This window comes from Stegodyphus dumicola, chromosome 12 (assembly GCF_044657685.1).
Source record: "Stegodyphus dumicola isolate Sdum_Otavi_A_Nest chromosome 12, ASM4465768v1".
NCBI classification, from domain to species: Eukaryota; Metazoa; Arthropoda; class Arachnida; order Araneae; family Eresidae; genus Stegodyphus; species Stegodyphus dumicola.
Window position 1 is genome coordinate 17,338,043 of NC_140779.1, and position 17,912 is coordinate 17,355,954.

Below are 17,912 nucleotides of genomic sequence, written 5' to 3' on the forward strand. Positions count from 1 at the left end.
AAAAAATTCGTAGAAAATAAGAAACCCGCGTATAAGTCGACCCCCCACTTCCGAAATCGATCGAAGAACTTGGAAATTTTTTTTTAAGTACTACATATATTCAAAATCATCTGAGAAAAAAAAAGTAAATATACGATAAAAAATACCTTGGTAAATAAACAAAATAGAACTCTTCTGTCGTCAATGGCTCGTCATCATACATATGTTTCGTACATAAAGATTCGCGTACGTAAAATCTATCTGCATTTCCCCTTTTTAAAAGTTAAAAGAAATATTCAAAAGTGCTCAGTTATTGCGTGGGCTATTTTTTTAAATTTTGACGTGTACGCCTGTTAACAAAAGTATTTCATGAATGAACAATAACTATTATAAAGACTTGTACGTACATAAAAACTATCTGCATTTCTCTTTTCTTGGCGTGTTGGCGAAACTGTTTTATTGCTCGATATTGATCGGTTGTTCGGGGGCCGAAAATTCTTTGGTTTAATCGAAACTTACTCTAGTTAAAGTATGAAACTCTGTGATTAGTTCGTCACATAATTTAAGTCACGAAATTACTTCAAGTAAGTGACTTATTTGATAAGTCGTCCAATTTGAGTGCGGGAAGAAAACAACTGCATTATATAAAGAAATTTTTGAACTTCCGATTCTTTTAAGTTTTTATGGCCCCGCGTATAAGTCGACCCCCCACTTTGAAGTCTTTTTTTTTTTTTAACAAAATATCTGGACTTATACGCGGGTATATACGGTAGATCTTAGATACGGTAGATTTTCGACTTAGAATAGCCTTCCGCGTTAGTTGTATCACCATGAGTTGTGGCTAATTTATTGGCACAAGGATGTGCACTGATGTTCAAAGCTCATGTTTAAATAAAAAGTTTTATTTTAAAGCTTTCCGAGTTTCTGTATTTCCTTTCACACATAGCAATAGTTCGCTTTACATCTTTTAGGGTTTTGGACTATTCAACTTTTAGTAGATCAAGTAAAATCTTTTAAACGTTTTCTTAGAGCAGAATCTCTATTTAAAGACAGAAGATCTGCCTGAGGAACTTCAATTCATCTCTTTTATGCGATTCTGAGAATAAAAGCTATTAGGAGGATTTCTTGCCGTGGAAAAGGTAGGTTCTACGTACAAACGAGACTAAGGATTTGAAAGAAAGAACTAAAGTTTTACATTTCCATCTCTCTAAGCTAAGAAAAGAGCCATTCTTAACTGAATAGCTTTCTAGTAGTTACTAAAAATCAATCTTTTCTATACACGGCTTTAAAGACAATGTACAGTTAAAGACAAGAAATCATCTGCAATAGCCAAAATAAATAACGCTGTTCTTTGATGAGATATAGAAAGAATCTATACTATTAAAATCTGCATGTCAATTGCTACTCATTATTTTTAAAGAAATAATAAAACAGACATAATAAGACATGTAATGACAGCACTTAATAACCTATCTGGAATTCAAAAGATATACTGCTTTTAAAATTTTGTGCTTTAAAAATTTTTTAAAAATTGATGGTGGATCCGAAACACTACATGATCAGAGGATATACTACGATTGATGCGTTACTTTCAAATCAAAGCATGAGAATGGATGTGGGCATGAGACTGTATAGTTATCATAGGCCATTGTACGGGAGAGCAGAATAATAAATAGTTAGTAGTATTTATCATTGAGCCATAAAGTTTATAAACAAATTATATTAATTTACAAATGATCAACCGGAAGTGATAGTTTACTTGAATCTCGTTGTCATTCCGCGAATTATCTGTCTTAACATGGAAATGGCAAGAAGTCATGTGCTGGCCATATCAGATTTTTTTTCTCTGTTTCTTAGCGCCACTCGGCTCTGTTTAAAAGCCATCGTTCCTCAGTCTTATTAAAATACTTTCCACTTGGAACTTGTCTGTGTTTTAAAATGTTTTTAAAATGATATATGACATTGCTATTGAAAATGCTGTTCTGCGACTTCCTACCGTATTATCAGGGTGATATCATTCCCTGAAACGTTACAATAAATTTCAGTTTGCATATACTTTCCGTAGCAAAGGCCTAGGATCATCTTCTATCCTTTGGCATGAAAACCTAAAAAATCAAGTAAAAAATAAGTTTTACCGATGGCTTTACCGAACCACCATCCTCAGCTGCAAAAACGCAAATGAACGGGATAGGATATAATGATCAGATAAGATAAGAAACCTCGACAGAAAAAAAGCTAGTGGCGCCATCTATTCATGAAACCAGAACTAAAACATAATTTCTTTAAAGGCCGAAGGCAAAGATGGATTGGAATTAGGATCGCTAACTAGAACAGAAATATTTTTTGAATGTGAAATGCCTCTAGAAAATCCAGTTCTCCAATGGAAGATGTTTTTTGTATAATTTTGACAGCAGAAAAATTGAAAGTATGATTTTCGGACCAACAATGTTGAGCAACAGAAGACTTCTGTGTTTCCTTTTTTCTAACATGTGCCTCATGTTCCTTGACGCGAAATTTTAAAGCTCTCTTAGTTTGGCCAATGTAAATTAAACCACACTGAAAAGGAATCCTATAAATACCCCAGGAATTCATATTTGGAATTGGGTTCTTGAGTATGGAACTCGGAATTTTATTGATAAACAACCCGAAAGTTAAATTCCTGCAAAATATGTGCAACTTTATAGCTAATTGATGGAAAGAAGGGAATGACAATAGAATTTTTATAATCTACTAAAACAAGAGTGTGCCTTTAAGTGTGTTGAGATGAGAATTTTTTAACTGCTTGATTAATAATGTTGGGTGAAAAGCCCCTGTCAATAGCTATTGCTTTTAAATAATTTAGTTCTTCATCAAGGGCTAGTTTGGAAGAGCAAACGTGAAGACCACGGAAAACATAGGTATAAAATGAAGCTAACTTTTGTTTAGTCGGATGACATGATTTAAAGTGTGGTGGAAGGCAAACCGATGAAGGTTTACGGTAAACCGTAGTACTGAAGTTGGATGTGTTACGTGTGACCAGAATGTGGAGAAACGGAAGAAAATTCCAAGCCTCAATTTCAAAAGTGAAATGAATGGCAGGATCAGTATAATTCATTGTTGAAAGAACTTTATTTAAATCATCTTTATTACCTTCAAACAGGGTAAAAGTATCGTCAACGTAGCGGAACCATGCCAGGAAGTTTAAAGTTTCAAACAATTTTGATTCAAAATAGTGCATGTAGATATCAGCCAGGATGGGACTGAGGGGGCTTCCCATGGCTAATCCCTCAGTTTGCTTGTAATATTTATTTTGGAAAACAAAATGTGTTTGTTTCAAACAGAGTTGAGTGAGAGAAATTAGCTTATCAATTTCGATGCAAGAGAAATGAAATCGCGAAGTCTGGTTTCTAGACATCTAAATGCACTCTCCACTGGAACATTGGTGAATAATGATTTTACTTCAAAAAGAACTATGAGTAAATTTCTAGGAGAAATGGTTTTAACCTTTTTTACAAACTCTATTGAATTCTTTTGTACATTATTAATACATTACTAATCAAGCAGTTAAAAAACCGATGAAGGTTTACCGTAAACCTACATCGGTTTTCTTTCTACGACACTTTAAATCATGTCGTCCGACTAAAGAAAAGTTAGCTTCATTTTATTCCTATCTTTTCCGTGCTCTTCAAGTTTGCTCCTCCAAACTATCCCTTGATGAAGAACTTAATTATTTAAAAGCAATAGCTATTGGCAGGGGATTTTCATCCAGCATTATTAATCAAGCAGTTAAAAAATTCTCATCTCAACACACTAAAATGCACACTCTTGTTTTAGGAGATTATAAAAATTCTGTTGTCCTTCCCTTCTTTCCATCAATTAGCTGCAGTTGCACATATTTCCCATAAATTTAACTTTCGAGTCGTTTATTCTCCCATCAATAAAATTCCGAGTTCCATACTCAAGGACCCCATTCCGGATATGAATTTCTGGGGTATTTATAGGACTCCTTGCCAGTGTGGTTTAATTTGCATTGGCCAAACAATCTTTCTGTTCTAGTTAGCGATCCTAATTCCACTCCATCTTTGCCTTCGGCCTTTAAAGAAATAATGTTTTTGTTCTGGTTTCATGAACAGATGGCGCCACTAGCTTATTTTCTGTCGAGGCTTTCTTATCCTATTTGATCATTATATCCCATCATGTGCATTTGCGTTTTTGCAGCTGAGGATGGTGGTTCGGTAAAACCAGCGAAACTAGTCCTGTAAAAGTTTGAAAATATAACGCTGATTTTAGTTGTTTGACTTCTGAATTATGTTGCATAGTTTACAAAACTTCATTGAATTTTTCACAAACTTGTAAAGTCTATGTCTCTGCGAACATTTAATGTCCCAAATTAGACTTTAAAAAGGACTATTGAAGAAATATCTTCTAGCCTTGTGAGACAAGACAGAAATCAGAAGAAGGGTGTATAAGACTCTTTGATTCTAACACAATAAAGTAATAAATGACCCACCTTGGGTTACAATGAGGCAAGCACTTCTAGCTTAAGAGAACCACGTAACAATAATAATTTCATGGTGTGGTAGGATAACAGCTCAAAGAATACTTCAACGCGCAGGAAACGATTCTTTAACGCGCTCTGATTTGGCGTAAACCGGCTAGACAAAGCTCAATGGCTAGAGCAATTAGCGCTGCTAAAGCAAGTCCCTAGTAATCACAGTACACCGTGCCCTGGAATAGGCAGACACGCTCTAAAACCTAACGTCCGAAACTCTTGCTTAAATAGCACTTTCGTCTACCTTACTCTGAATAAACTCTCGCTATTTCATTTACATTTTACTTGGGGTAAAAGAGAGTAATAGGAAAGACAAAATAAATTACTAGTTAAAAATAAATAAATAAAACTCACATTCGCAACCATTTGAAACCGACGCTGTACTGATTTTTTTTTTCGCTTATTACGTGCTCCGCCCTTAGGCACTATATGGAAAGGGAGGAATGCCGCGTGGAAGTCTTTTTAAAGGAAACTGGCTCGTATCCACGTTACACATGGGGATAACCACGAAAACGCCCATGCAGCCAGCCATTCGCCGGGACTGGAACTACCAGTGTTCAGCGGCTCGGCCGGAACTACCCTCAGCCGCTGGTCGGCCTTACGCTGTACTGATTAAAACATTATCATATCCAGCGTGAATCTGTGTATAGGAAATTCCAAAGATATGCAGTTTTTAATTATTTTGTGATCTTGCTATAACTGAATTTTATGTAACTTAGGTATGTAGAACACGATGCTTAATAAATTTAACACACAAAAAGCTAACGACAAAAAAAAAAAAAAAAAAAAAAATCGCAAGCCATCTTACTAAGAAATCCGTACATTGCTGAAAAAAATGCAAAAATGTAGGCCAACAGTTAACACTTTATCGGGAATTCTAAACACATGCTGCTTTTAAACTATCTGTAATTCGGCTGCTGAATGTTTAAGTACGAAGCAAATGTTGCTTAAATAATGAAACTGAAATTGTAAAAAGAAATGCAACAGCAGACTGGTAAAGTGCCAGCTGATGTAGAGCGTAGAAAAATCTTAACAAATCCTTTTAGGCAACCATTAAAATCTCAGCTTTTTTTTCTTACGCTAATAGAATATTTTAAACTGCTTTTATTTGAAATTGTTTAAAATAATAAAGGAAGAAAAGAATAGTGGTAAATTTTACACAGTGAAGAGATCCGATAAAGTACTTTTGTCAAAAGAGCATCACTGTTACTGTCACCTTGAAAGAAGATATTATGTCGTCAGTGCATCTGAGATATAGAAACAATAGTTTTTATTTAAGCATTCCTTGAAATCGGGAAATTAAATTTGAATTACATCCTCAAATATAAAAATTTTATATTAAAGTTATTCTTTTGACTCAATTTGAAAATAATCTCCTAAATGCTTTGGAGTCAGTTTAAGAACTCGCGTCAACACTACATAAAATTCAAGTATTACCATTAACAGTTGAAAGTAATTTTTGCAATTCACCATTTCTTTTAAAATAAAGATCCATTGAATTTCAGTTCAGTTTAGATTAAATGTGCAGTTTCATGCATTAAATGGGCCGTCAGATGAAATTTTGCTTAAAATGCTTTAGTTTCTAGACAAACTTATTCCTAAATAGCTGCATTTCTTACATGTAAATAAACCATAAATTAATACCTGAATTTGGAATCTACTTCAGCTGCCGTTTCCATAATGGCGTAGAGGGAGATGTTGGTCGGCACCCTCAGCCCGAGATTCCTTTCCAAGTCCCTATTTTCTCCTATCCAAATAGAATACTGAATGTGCCATTTTGGGCCAGGTTGATTCACTAAATTCCAGAGGCTTCTTTTCTCTGCACGTAAAGAAATTAATCAAGTTGAAAAAGCAATTGAAATATTTCAGGCACAATAGGAAGGATTAAAGTCTCTATATATTAGGTGAGGTTAGGTTAGCTATATGTGCAGGGCCACTTATTATTTACCCTGATTAAGTAGGTATAGGTCCCTTACACAAGCTATGCATAGTAGCACCGTCTTCCTGGAGCCCGAGGCACCATTCTGGTGCCGAGGTGCCGAATCTTTGCATAATGATTTGGGTGGGATCACTTGTGTTGAAGAGTTCTAGACCCTTGATGTCAGAATATATTTGGATAATGCGCTTCCTCATATGGCTATTACTGTTTGTGCATTTGACGTACGGAATGACATCTTGTTCTAGTCTTGATTTTCTCAGGTGCAGACTTGTTATGGATTAATGTGAATAGGTAATGCTTTGGATCGCTTCTCTCCCCACATACGCATAGGTGTGAATGTGCGAGATTTCTCTTGTAGAAGCATGTGGAAAAAGGGCCATGCCCTGAGATCATCCATGCTATTTGATTACTGACGAAGTTTGCTGTGGAGTTTATGCTTGGATATAGACCGTTCGTGCGACTGCCCTATTCGGACAAAACCCACCAGTGTTGCCATGCTTTTTTAAATGTATTTTTAGTTGCATCTTAAGATGGGATCTTGGCCATGGACATTCTAGTATATGAATAAATCCTTATAAATTTAGGATATGAAATATAAAATTATATATTTAAATCGAATTCCTCAAAACAGTGTTATCAAAAAATAAAGGAGAAATTTTTATGCTATTATTCCATTTCAAGTTAATAAATTGTAGGAAAATTTTAGCTTATTGAAAAAAGTGGTAGCTGTGTATTATTCGCCTGGATTACTGACATATGAGAATACAAATGTCCTGCATGTGAAGTAATAACAATTTATATTTTTTCCAGGGTACAAAATTCATTCAATGAAATTTATAATGTTTACAAATTAGATAACTATAGTTTCTGTAAAAGTTTAAAATCAGACACATACACACACACGCGCTCGTACGCACACGAAAAAATATATATATATGGTTTTCAATTGGCGTATATTTTGAATAAAACTCTACCAAATTTTAGAGCAATCAGAAATATGTCTTTAATCGCAAAGAAGCCAAATATTTTTGCCTCTGAAGAATTTGCAGTTATGTCTGATCGCTCTCGAAACAATGAAGTGGTATTCAAAATTGCTCCAATCTGAACTTGCTTTTCTGCTTAATTTATAATTTTACAATGGCGTGCTTATCTTAAAATCAAATTTATGTGATTTACCCTTTTACCAAGTAATTGCCATCTAGTTTACTAACTGTTACTAATAGACAATAAATAGTTTACCATCCATTTCGAAATCTTGGCAATGCTTGTTGCTGATATTCACCAAACTTCTGTTATTAAGAAGTGGTAGAACATAGTAAGTGTTCACAACATTTCCAAAGGAACCATCCGATTCCTGACTTGCAAGAAGCTGTTTCATGGCTTTTTCTTTGTCGAAATTTTCATTGTCGTCCTCCGTTTCTGAAGCAGATAAGGCCTAGAAATGACAATAAAGTTTCGTTGAATCATTTGATGGCGCCAATTATATCCATTAAACAACATTGTTTGGGAATCCTTAATACATGAGCACTTTTAATCCATCAGTGTAAAAATCTAGCGTTACATTGTGATTATTTCAGATCAATATTATTCCTAATCTTAGAAAAAGATAAGCGTTGGATTTTATGCCAGTCATGCAGTAATGTACATATTCACATATAGCTTTTTCCTTAACCTAAATTAAAATTTTCAGTAATTTCTTCATTTCCAGTTTAATTCGTTGTACAATCCTGCAGAAACTCTGTCATTTTTATTACATTATTCAAAAATGATGAAAAGAACTGCACCTTTTTATTACATCATTTTCATGTTACCAGAAGTCAATGGTACAGAGAGGTCACCGAGAATCAGTGACAACACTAAAAGCCACTATTTGACGGCAACGGTTTATGTACAAATGCTTTTCATACTGCCAATAATACCTCAGCTAAACTTCAAACAATCCTCAATCAGGATGATAGCCTTATTCAACATGTATTAAAGGTTATTTTATGTTCTGCTATAGACGATAATATAACAGCCATTAAAAAACTTTACGTAATAAAATTCCTTTAAAAGAAGCTAATTCCTTAAAAGAAATGCTAATTGTGATAATTGAACTGCAGTGTATTGAAAACTCATTAAAATGTTTCTTTTTTTAATATTTACTAATTTTTTTATTATTCTATAGTACATATTTCTTAATTTAACACATCTGAGATCTTTAAAACAAGCGGCTAATTTTAAAGCGAAGTTGCAAACAATTTGTATAGAGAGGAAAGAAATACTTTACGGAAAATGTTTCCTTAAATACAATATCAGAATGATTTAAATTATTAAAAAACATGTTAACATATTATGCAGAGCATAAAATTATATTATAATTTTTTTTTTTTTAATCTGATATCATATTGAAGCAGTTTCTTTGAAACGAAAGGAAACTGGAAACAATTCCTTTGTTTTGTTATCATAAAAAATCAGTTTTTATTGCAGGTAATACTAAGTAGCTCATATTTTTAAGCTTAATTTTCCAATACCTCATGCTTTAAAAAAAGATTCCTCTTCTAAATTTTATTTTTGTGGTCAGCAGGACGACTTTTTTAAGTCTTCTTTTGGTTACAGCCGAAAACATCGCGGCAAAAACACCGCGGCGGAAAACGTCGAGGAGAAAATAACGCAAGGCGAAAACGTCGTGCTACAAAACATCGTGGGAGAAAACATCGCAAAGAGAAAACATCGCAGTTCTAAAACATCGTGGTACAAAACATCTTTGTCGAAAATAAAGCGGTTCAAAAACTTTGCAGTTTAAAAACATTGTCGTCGAAAGTATCGTGGTAAAAAATAAAGTATCTACAAATCATCGCATGACGATAACATCGCAGACATGCTTTTTTGCAGGCTATAGTAACTGTAAATGGAAATTCCCATAATGATTTGTGAGCGCAAGATGTAAAAAAGGATAATTTTTACTTTCATATTTTTTTATTAATTAATAAATTTTTGCTGAGAATGTAAGAAGGAAACTTAAGAATAGAAAATTAAATGCAACTTATAGATTATACTTTTCATGAAAAATTACCAGTAAAAACTTCATAAAAATGATTTATTAATGGCGTTTCTTAATTAACTATGTCAATTTAAAATTTTATTAAGTGCTATAAGTTGCAATAATTTTCTGTGCTTAAGTTTCCTTCTTATTTTCTCAGTAAAAATTTATTAGTTAATAAAAAATGTGAAAGTAAAAATTATCCTTCTTTCCATCTTGCGCTCACAACTCATTATGGGAATATCCATTTACAGTTACTAAAGCCTGAAAAAAGCATGTCTGCGATGCTATCGTCATGCGATGATTTGTAGATACTTTATTTTTTATCACGATATTTTCGTCGACGATGTTTTTAAATTGCCAAGTTTTTGAAGCGCTTTATTTTCGACGACGATGTTTTTAAATTGCGAAGTTTTTGAAGCGCTTTATTTTCGACAACGATATTTTGTACCATGATGTTTTAGAACTGCGATGTTTTCTCCCACGATGTTTTGTAGCACGACGTATTCGCCTTGCGTTGTTTTCTCCGCGACGTTTTCGTCCGCGATGTTTTTGCCGCGATGTTATCGGCGGACACCCTTCTTTTTTGTAGAAGTTTATTGCTACAGTAGCACAGGCGTCAGGTGACCTCAAAAACGTGATAATGATCAGCAATACCTGAAAGATAAGTAATAGGCAGGACCCATGAAAATCGAATAACTCAAATTCACGCGAGGTTCACAAGCGGCCCAGCGGTAAAGTCCCTAAACACTGGTAGTTTGGTTCGAGATTTCAGTCCCGCCGAATGGGCTGGCTGCATGGGCATTCTCCTGGCCTTCCTCATGTCTAATGTATATGTAAGGCAGTTTTCCTTGAACGTCTCCCACGAAGGCATAACTATTCGTAGGCTAATAGCCCTTGAATGCTTTGCTATAATATTGGAGTAAATAGGTAGGTCGGCAACTGTGTAAGAATTTTAGTTAAATAGGGCTATGGGCTAAAGAAATATTGGTTCTGAAGAAAATAATATAATGCTCATAGATGTCAAAGCAAAGTTGTAATAAATGTCTTACGGAAGGTAGTTATTTCGGTGCCTGTGGTTTCATAAAATTTAACAACTCTTGATTCCATGACTTTATTTTATATCACTTAAATTTTCTCCATAGCAAAATATTACTTCTTTTTATTCATTGCTTTACGTCTTACTCAAGGTCTGCCTCATTGATTCAACGAGTATAAACATTGTCAACTGAGCCGATAAGCCTTTTCCGACTGAGTCAACATTTAAAATACTTCTTCCGAAGGTTTTAGTCAAGTTTGCAATAATCATATCTTTTTCTGGTTGATCTGGGTCTGTGACGGATGAGCAGTATTGAACATGCTCAAGCAATCTCTGCAACGCACCGATTGTCAGCTCCTTGCTGTGTGAGTTCAACAACTCGCTGATGTAAAAATTATCATCTTCGAAACCTAATCGCATGGCAAGATTGACAACTTCTGTTACGTGAGTGGTTTTGATCAGTTTATGACGTTCTCATCTCGCTTTTGAAAAAAGAAATTGAATTTTGTCTTCTACATACTATTCAAGAATTTCGGGGATGTTCCATTCTTAAGATTTTAAAACAATTCTTAATACATTTAAAACACTAAATTATATCCAAAGAAACCTTTAAATGTCAGTTGATTGTTTGGCTTCATACGGAGATAGTCAGACGACCATCTCGTGGAATAAGCTTGAATATTTTGATAGCTATTTCGTTCAATCGGTTGAATCAAGCCTCTTGTGCTTGCAATTCAAGAGAACAACTTTCATGCCTGAGGAAATAATCAGTTGAAGTGGCAAGAGAATGACTTCAGGTGAAAATGCCATGAAAACAACCAATCTTATAAAAACGAAAGCTGTCACCCAAGCTTTAAAACGTGATTTTCAAATCACTGACAAAACTTACTTTTTAATATTATTTGTATTCTGTAGCCAACTTACTTCATCCCAGCCTGTAGTGTCTAAGGAAAACAGGACGCAATCTCTTATCTACGCTTAGGGTCCGAGGTAAGCTTTTTGCCGTGCGGTGTAGTTTCTTGCAGGTATTAAATTTGCTGCTGTGTGCTTCTCTAAGTTGGAAACATTTTACCTTCCCTAAATTCTGCCACTGGACCACATGGCAGGCTACTACTCTGGCGGCGGTCCTATCTGCACTTGTTGCATCTCTTCTTTCGCGATGCTGTAGCAATTACAACGAGTTTTAAATCGGTTGAACCATTCGTTTACTAGCTGTAAAGTTTTCCTCTTTGGGTGACTGTCTAGCTTCTTCTCTCAACCTGTAAAAAATCAGCTTAGTTTGACGACACACCATCTTCTGATTGACTGGACAAACTCTTTCTTAAGAACTATTTCAAAATAATGAAGTGTCATAAAGTTTTCATTAGAAATCAGTAATGATTTTTGGGTGTGAACGGAACAATACGTTCTGTGATTACTCAAAAATATATTATGGAATTGGTAAAAACAGTGAATTAAAACTACTGATGTAAAATACAAACAAAGCACTTAGTTTAAAAAATGAGTATGAGTAATTTCGATTTAAACATTTAATATTCATAACAGGGAAAAACTGTGTTTTAAATTTTCTCTTCATTTGAAATGAACCGATTTCGATTACCTTCCCAAAACGACCATTTTTTAAAATAGCAAATATTTCCGAAAAACTAAATTAAGATGTTTACTAAATCTCAATACTATTAATGAACTGGTAATAAGTAATCACACAACGTATTATTCCGTTCATCACCAAAAAATTATTACAGATTTATAATGAAAACTTTATGACACTTCCTTATTTTGAAATAGTTCTTAAGACAGAGTTTGTCCAGTCAGTCAGAAGACGTCATCAAATTAAGCTGATTTTTTAGAGGTTGAGAGAAGAAGCTAGACAGTCTCCCAAAGAGGAAATCTTTACAGCTAGTAAACGAATGGTTCAACCGATTTAAAAGTCGTTGTAATTGCTACAGCATCGCGAAAGAAGAAATGCGACAAGTACAGATAGGGCCGCCACCAGAGTAGTAGCCTGCCATGTGGTCCAGTGGCAGAATTTAGGGAAGGTAAAATATTTCGAACTTAGAGAAGCACACAGCAGCAAATTTACTACCTGCAAGAAACTACACCGCACAGCAAAAAGCTGAGCTCGAACCCTAAGCATAGATAAGAGATTGCGTCTTGTTTTCCTTAGACACTACAGGCTGGGATGAAGTAAGTTGGCTACAGAATACAAATAATATTAAAAAGTAAGTTTTGTCAGTGATTTGAAAATCACGTTTTAAAACTTGGATGACAGCTTTCGTTTTTTTGAGATTGGTTGTTTTCATGGCATTTTTACCTGAAGTCATTCTCTTGCCACTTCAACTGATTATTTCCTTATGCATAAAAGTTGTTCTCTTGAATTGCAAGCTCAAGAGGCTTGATTCAACCGATTGAACGAAATAGCTATCAAAATATTCAAGCTTATTCCACGAGATGGTCGTCTGACTATCTCCGTATGAAGCCAAACAATCAACTGACTTTTAAAGGTTTCTTTGGATATAATTTAGTGTTTTAAATGTATTAAGAATTGTTTTAAAATCTTAAGAATGGAACTTCCCCAAAATTCTTGAATAGTATGTAGACAACAAAATTCAATTTCTTTTCCAAAAGCGAGATGAGGACGTCATAAACTGAACAAAAACACTCACGTAACAGAAGTTGTCAATCTTGCCAAGCGATTAGATTTCGAAGATGATAATTTTTACATCAGCGAGTTGTTGAACTCACACAGCAAGGAGCTGACAATCGGTGCGTTTGCAGAGATTACTTGAGCATGTTCATTACTGAAGAAGCTCATCCGTCACAGACCCAGATCAACAAGGAAAGTATATGATTATTGCAAACTTGACCAAAAACTTCGAAAGAAGAAGTAATTTAAATGTTGGCTCAGTTTGAAAAGGCTTATCGGCTGAGTTGGAAAATGTTTATACTCGTGGAATCAATGAGGCAGACTTTCAGTAAGACGTATAGCAATGAATAAAAAGAAGTAATAGTTTGCTTTGGAGAAATTTTACGTGATAAAAAATAAAGTCATGGGTTCAAGAGTTGTTAAATTTTATTAAACCATAGGCACCGAAATAATTGCCTTCCGTAAGACATTTGTTAAAGCTTCGGTTTGACATGTATGAACATTATATTATTTTCTTCAGAACAAATATTTCTTTAGCCCATGGCCCTATTTAAGTAAAATTCATACATAGTTACCGATTGACCTATTTACGCCAATTCGACTGGTCTATTTGTTTATGGCAAAGCAATTCTATAAGACGACTACATCCACAAAAGTTCAAAATACCTTTCATACTATTCTGAGCATCTTAGACGCATTCATACTTCTGCAATGTTTTTCCCATTCGATGTTTTGTGCTTGCTTTATTTTTTACCGTGATATTTTTTTACGACGTGATGATCACTGACCACACGTTTTGCGATTTTTTAGATGCGATTTTCCCGAATATTTTTTCTACCACGACTACGTTTGTAATTATGGTTTCCTTGCATTGTTTTCTCCGAGACGATTTTACTTAATGAGGTTTTTTCATCATTTATGTAGACATTAACATATTTCTACAACAAGATAATATACTTACACCAAGTTTCGCAAAACAGGAAGAATGGCAAGTTATAATTACTGAATCAATCATAGGGCAATGCAATACTACTGCATTTTATAGCAATAGAACATCTTTCTGTATCTTAGGCTTAAAGGATTAGTAAAGAAATAAACGAACGTTTTAGTCTTAAGGAAGGGGAAAGTTCTTTGGATCACTAATCTTTGTTATGAATGCTTCTCACCTGAAGGACTAATGCAGTCGTCTTAACATTTTCCACAGTTCCATTTCTAAATTGGCGCTGTTTCAATTCGAGTGTCATGTCTTTGATCTCACCCATGTCGAAGTTACTGTTAGGCTGTAAGGCAGCGCAGGATAATGCCATTACAATAAGGGCTTGCGTATCTGCAAAATAAACATGCATGCAGTAATTACTTCACCTATTACTATAAATTATATGTATGTATATACGTCTGTGTCTGATGAAAGAGACGTAGCAATGTTGACGGCGTAGAACGTTGAACATAGAGTCCCTAATATACAGCAAATTTAGCATTCGAGGCAGATTAAATATTCATCTTTATTTCAGTTTACATTAGCAGCCATAATTTACTTGGCTCTCTAATCGGGACTATTCAAGAATATTTATATTTTTGATATTGTGGCGATAGGAGCAGAGCAGCGACGATAACAAAAATACAAATACGAGTGCGCAGTTACCCAATATGGAAGCTCGGCAGGAGAAAGGCTTCGCTTTAAGTTGCTTATCAAGAGAAAGTTTTTCTTCTCGAAATTTTGAGTTCAGGTTCCGAATTAGCGTTATGCAAATCAGCGTTATGCAAATTTGGTCATTAGAGTTATGCAAGTCATATGATAATAACTGATGTAGAAATGACGCAGTGCAGAAAACGGCATTGCTATTTTCAGAATAGAGAGAGAGAGCGAATTAAATACTATTGCTAATTTAAATTATAATTTTGATTTACATATTTTTAACTTATTTATGAGAATAAAAAAACTGAGCTCGCCGATACGGGTGAAAAAAGAAAGAGTGAAAAGACTTGTTAATTTTTGTTAGTAGTTGTGGTTATTTATTTAGTAGTATTCTATGACTCAAATGTTCATTTATTTGATATTATCTTTCCTGTACTAATAAATAAATATCTAAAATGTGTACCTGTCCAGAACTCCCGCTGTTTGCTCCAAAACATCTCGGTAAGCTTCTCGACATCTTGGGAAGAGATATGTTCTCCGGCATTGCAGAGAGCGATTATTGCGAACGGATTTGTGGAATTCTGTGAATCGACGCGCTTTCTTAGCTCCGTCACCAGGTCTACTACGTAGAACTTTCTGGGATTAATGCAAGACACGAGGAAAGCATTAATGAATGCAGCCAATTCCGTATTTGAAACATCTTCAATTTTTTTCCTAAAACAGTAATGTATAAATAAGTATTTAAATTTTCTGAATTATTAATATACAGTAAACTGATTTACTTTTTACGTAAAGTTTAAAATAAATATGGAATGATATTTTTTACTCTAAATAATTTTTTAAATGCATCCAATGTTTCCTTTTTATTGTTCCTTCACATAGTTACATAGTGTTGTACCACACAGTGTGCATGTAATGAGAAAGCGAAAAAAATAACTACTTGTACTTTCAGATGAAATTCTTGCTCAGTTGTGGAAAAATTTCAATAATTTTCGATAAATTTTGAGAAATTTTATATTTGCTGTCATAAAATAAATCACCAAGAAACTTATGCAGATGATTTTAATATTTTAACCTTCTAAGAGTTCAAATACAATGCGAATATATACGCTGTAAAGGATAGAAAATCGTATTACGTATTTTTGCTGTAATGACATTTCTAAAACCAAATTACTGTAACGTATTATTTATTTTGTGTTAGTCAACAAATTATAAAATATACTTGAGCACAAATACTTATTTTAATATGTCCAGAATGCTTAGTAATATAGTGCGTCCGTAAAGTCATGGTGCACTTTTGATCGGTCATAGGAAAACAACAAAATAAGATGGAAATGTAAAATCTTCACCAAACAAAAGGAAAACTCTCCGAGTTTCCGTAGTTTTATGTGCAAGTATGTGTGCACACAGGTGATGACGATTTGGGTTTACTACAGATATGCTTCATGAGGTCGACAGTGATAACCGATTTCTCAGAAGTTTGTGTTTAGCGATGAGGCGACATTTCCTGTTAGTGGACATCTTCATTGCCATAACATCCGAATATGGGATGCTGAAAATCATCATGCCCGCGTAGGGTACGCGTAGGGTACCAGCCCTAAAGTGAACGTGTGGTATGACTTGATGCATGATAACGCGATAGAACCATTTCTATTTGCGTAGTAGACTGTGACGGCATGAATGGAGCCCACATCAAACTGCATTGAATTGGTATACTAACTTTAAGAGTTTTTCTTTTGTTTGGTGAAGATTTCACATTTCTATCTTGTTTCGTTGCTTTTCTGTGACCGATCAAAAGTGCACCATAACTTTGCGGACGCACTGCGATGATTAAATTTATTATATTTTGTACTGAAATATTTTTTAGTAGAAAAATCATTCCCAAGAAAAGCAGACAAAAAGTGACCTTGAAATATTTTTCATTTACACCATCTCATAAGTAATCTAGAAAGATACACTGATTGTTAGAACGACTGGATAATATTTTCATTTGTTTATTCGAAATTTATTCCATTTGAAGTAGTTTTATTCCAAATGCATATGCTTACATTAATAATCCTACCTGAGAATAAAAAAATCCGAAGGGACTTAGTCGCTGAGCTGTTTGAATTTTCAGAATGCTATTGTATACTATAATTCGTGCTATTTCGTGTGTCTTGGAAATTTCATACATATATTCTTTTTTTTCCAAGAATATGACAAAATAAAAATTATTCAGTTGCAACTTACAGAGCAAGTCTTGAGAAGAACTGGAGACTGAGTTCGTAAGGAATGGTGTCTCGCTGTTGACGAACACGAGAAAATGAGTTTTGTTCTGGTTCGGCAGCAAGGTATAAAGCAACAGCTATTCTGTTCAGTTCCGGACCCCATTTTCCTATTGAGGAATTGAGCTTTGACTGCGCCAAAAGGTAATTAATGGCCCTTTTCTTTGAAGCATTTATTTCTTGTATTCTTTTATCATACTCAGTTGCTAAAAGAAATATTAGCATTTATCGAAAGAAAATGAACTATTAAAAGCATTAAAAATTTTTGCTTTAAATTCACTGCTCTGAAACTTGAAAATATGGTCACAACCAAGGAAAGAATAAAAATTAAAATTTCTGATACATTGGCGTTATTTAGCATTGTATTACAGGAAGCAGTATCTGCTCTGTCTTATGATTTGCTGCAGGAATACATGCAGTTATTTTGAATTTTTCTAATTTAATACATTGTAAACAGATTTCGAGTTTAGTCATGTTTGGTATGCCTTTGATATATTGTATCTACGTTGTCAATATAGGCGTTCTCATCAGTAGTCAATGTATTCAATTCGATTGTCTTTATTTTAAATATTTTTTAAAGTTAATTAATTTATTTATTTAGAGTTTTGCATATTTACCGCTTTTGATTACATTTTGGTAATTGGAAAAATCGCTATCATCGTCTTCAATGTATTCATCTTTTTAGACATGGCCACTTTCAGAAAACGGAAGGAAATGAACGATACTGATACGAAACTGAAATTCGGATAACTATGTAAAGGGACGTTTTCATAGTAATAAAAATTATTCTAGTGACAGTGACATGGTTAGACCCGTAAAGTAGAGTAAGGTGTCAATGATTCCGACATTAACAAT

The 17,912-nt window shown here is 34.2% G+C and overlaps 1 protein-coding gene across 2 annotated transcripts in view; it reads right to left on the reverse strand.

Annotated features, from left to right (window-relative positions):
- Positions 1–17,912, reverse strand: part of LOC118204623 (uncharacterized protein CG3556-like) — a 34,609-nt gene that overhangs the window by 6,068 nt on the left and 10,629 nt on the right. For both annotated transcript variants that reach the window (XM_085827503.1, XM_085827502.1), the window contains 5 exons: positions 17,023–17,263; positions 15,257–15,507; positions 14,324–14,484; positions 7,689–7,884; positions 6,155–6,329 (listed from right to left, as the gene is read on the reverse strand). In XM_085827503.1, the coding sequence (XP_085683629.1) occupies positions 6,155–6,329; positions 7,689–7,884; positions 14,324–14,484; positions 15,257–15,507; positions 17,023–17,263 (1,024 nt within the window). The remainder of the gene's footprint in view (positions 1–6,154; positions 6,330–7,688; positions 7,885–14,323; positions 14,485–15,256; positions 15,508–17,022; positions 17,264–17,912) is intronic.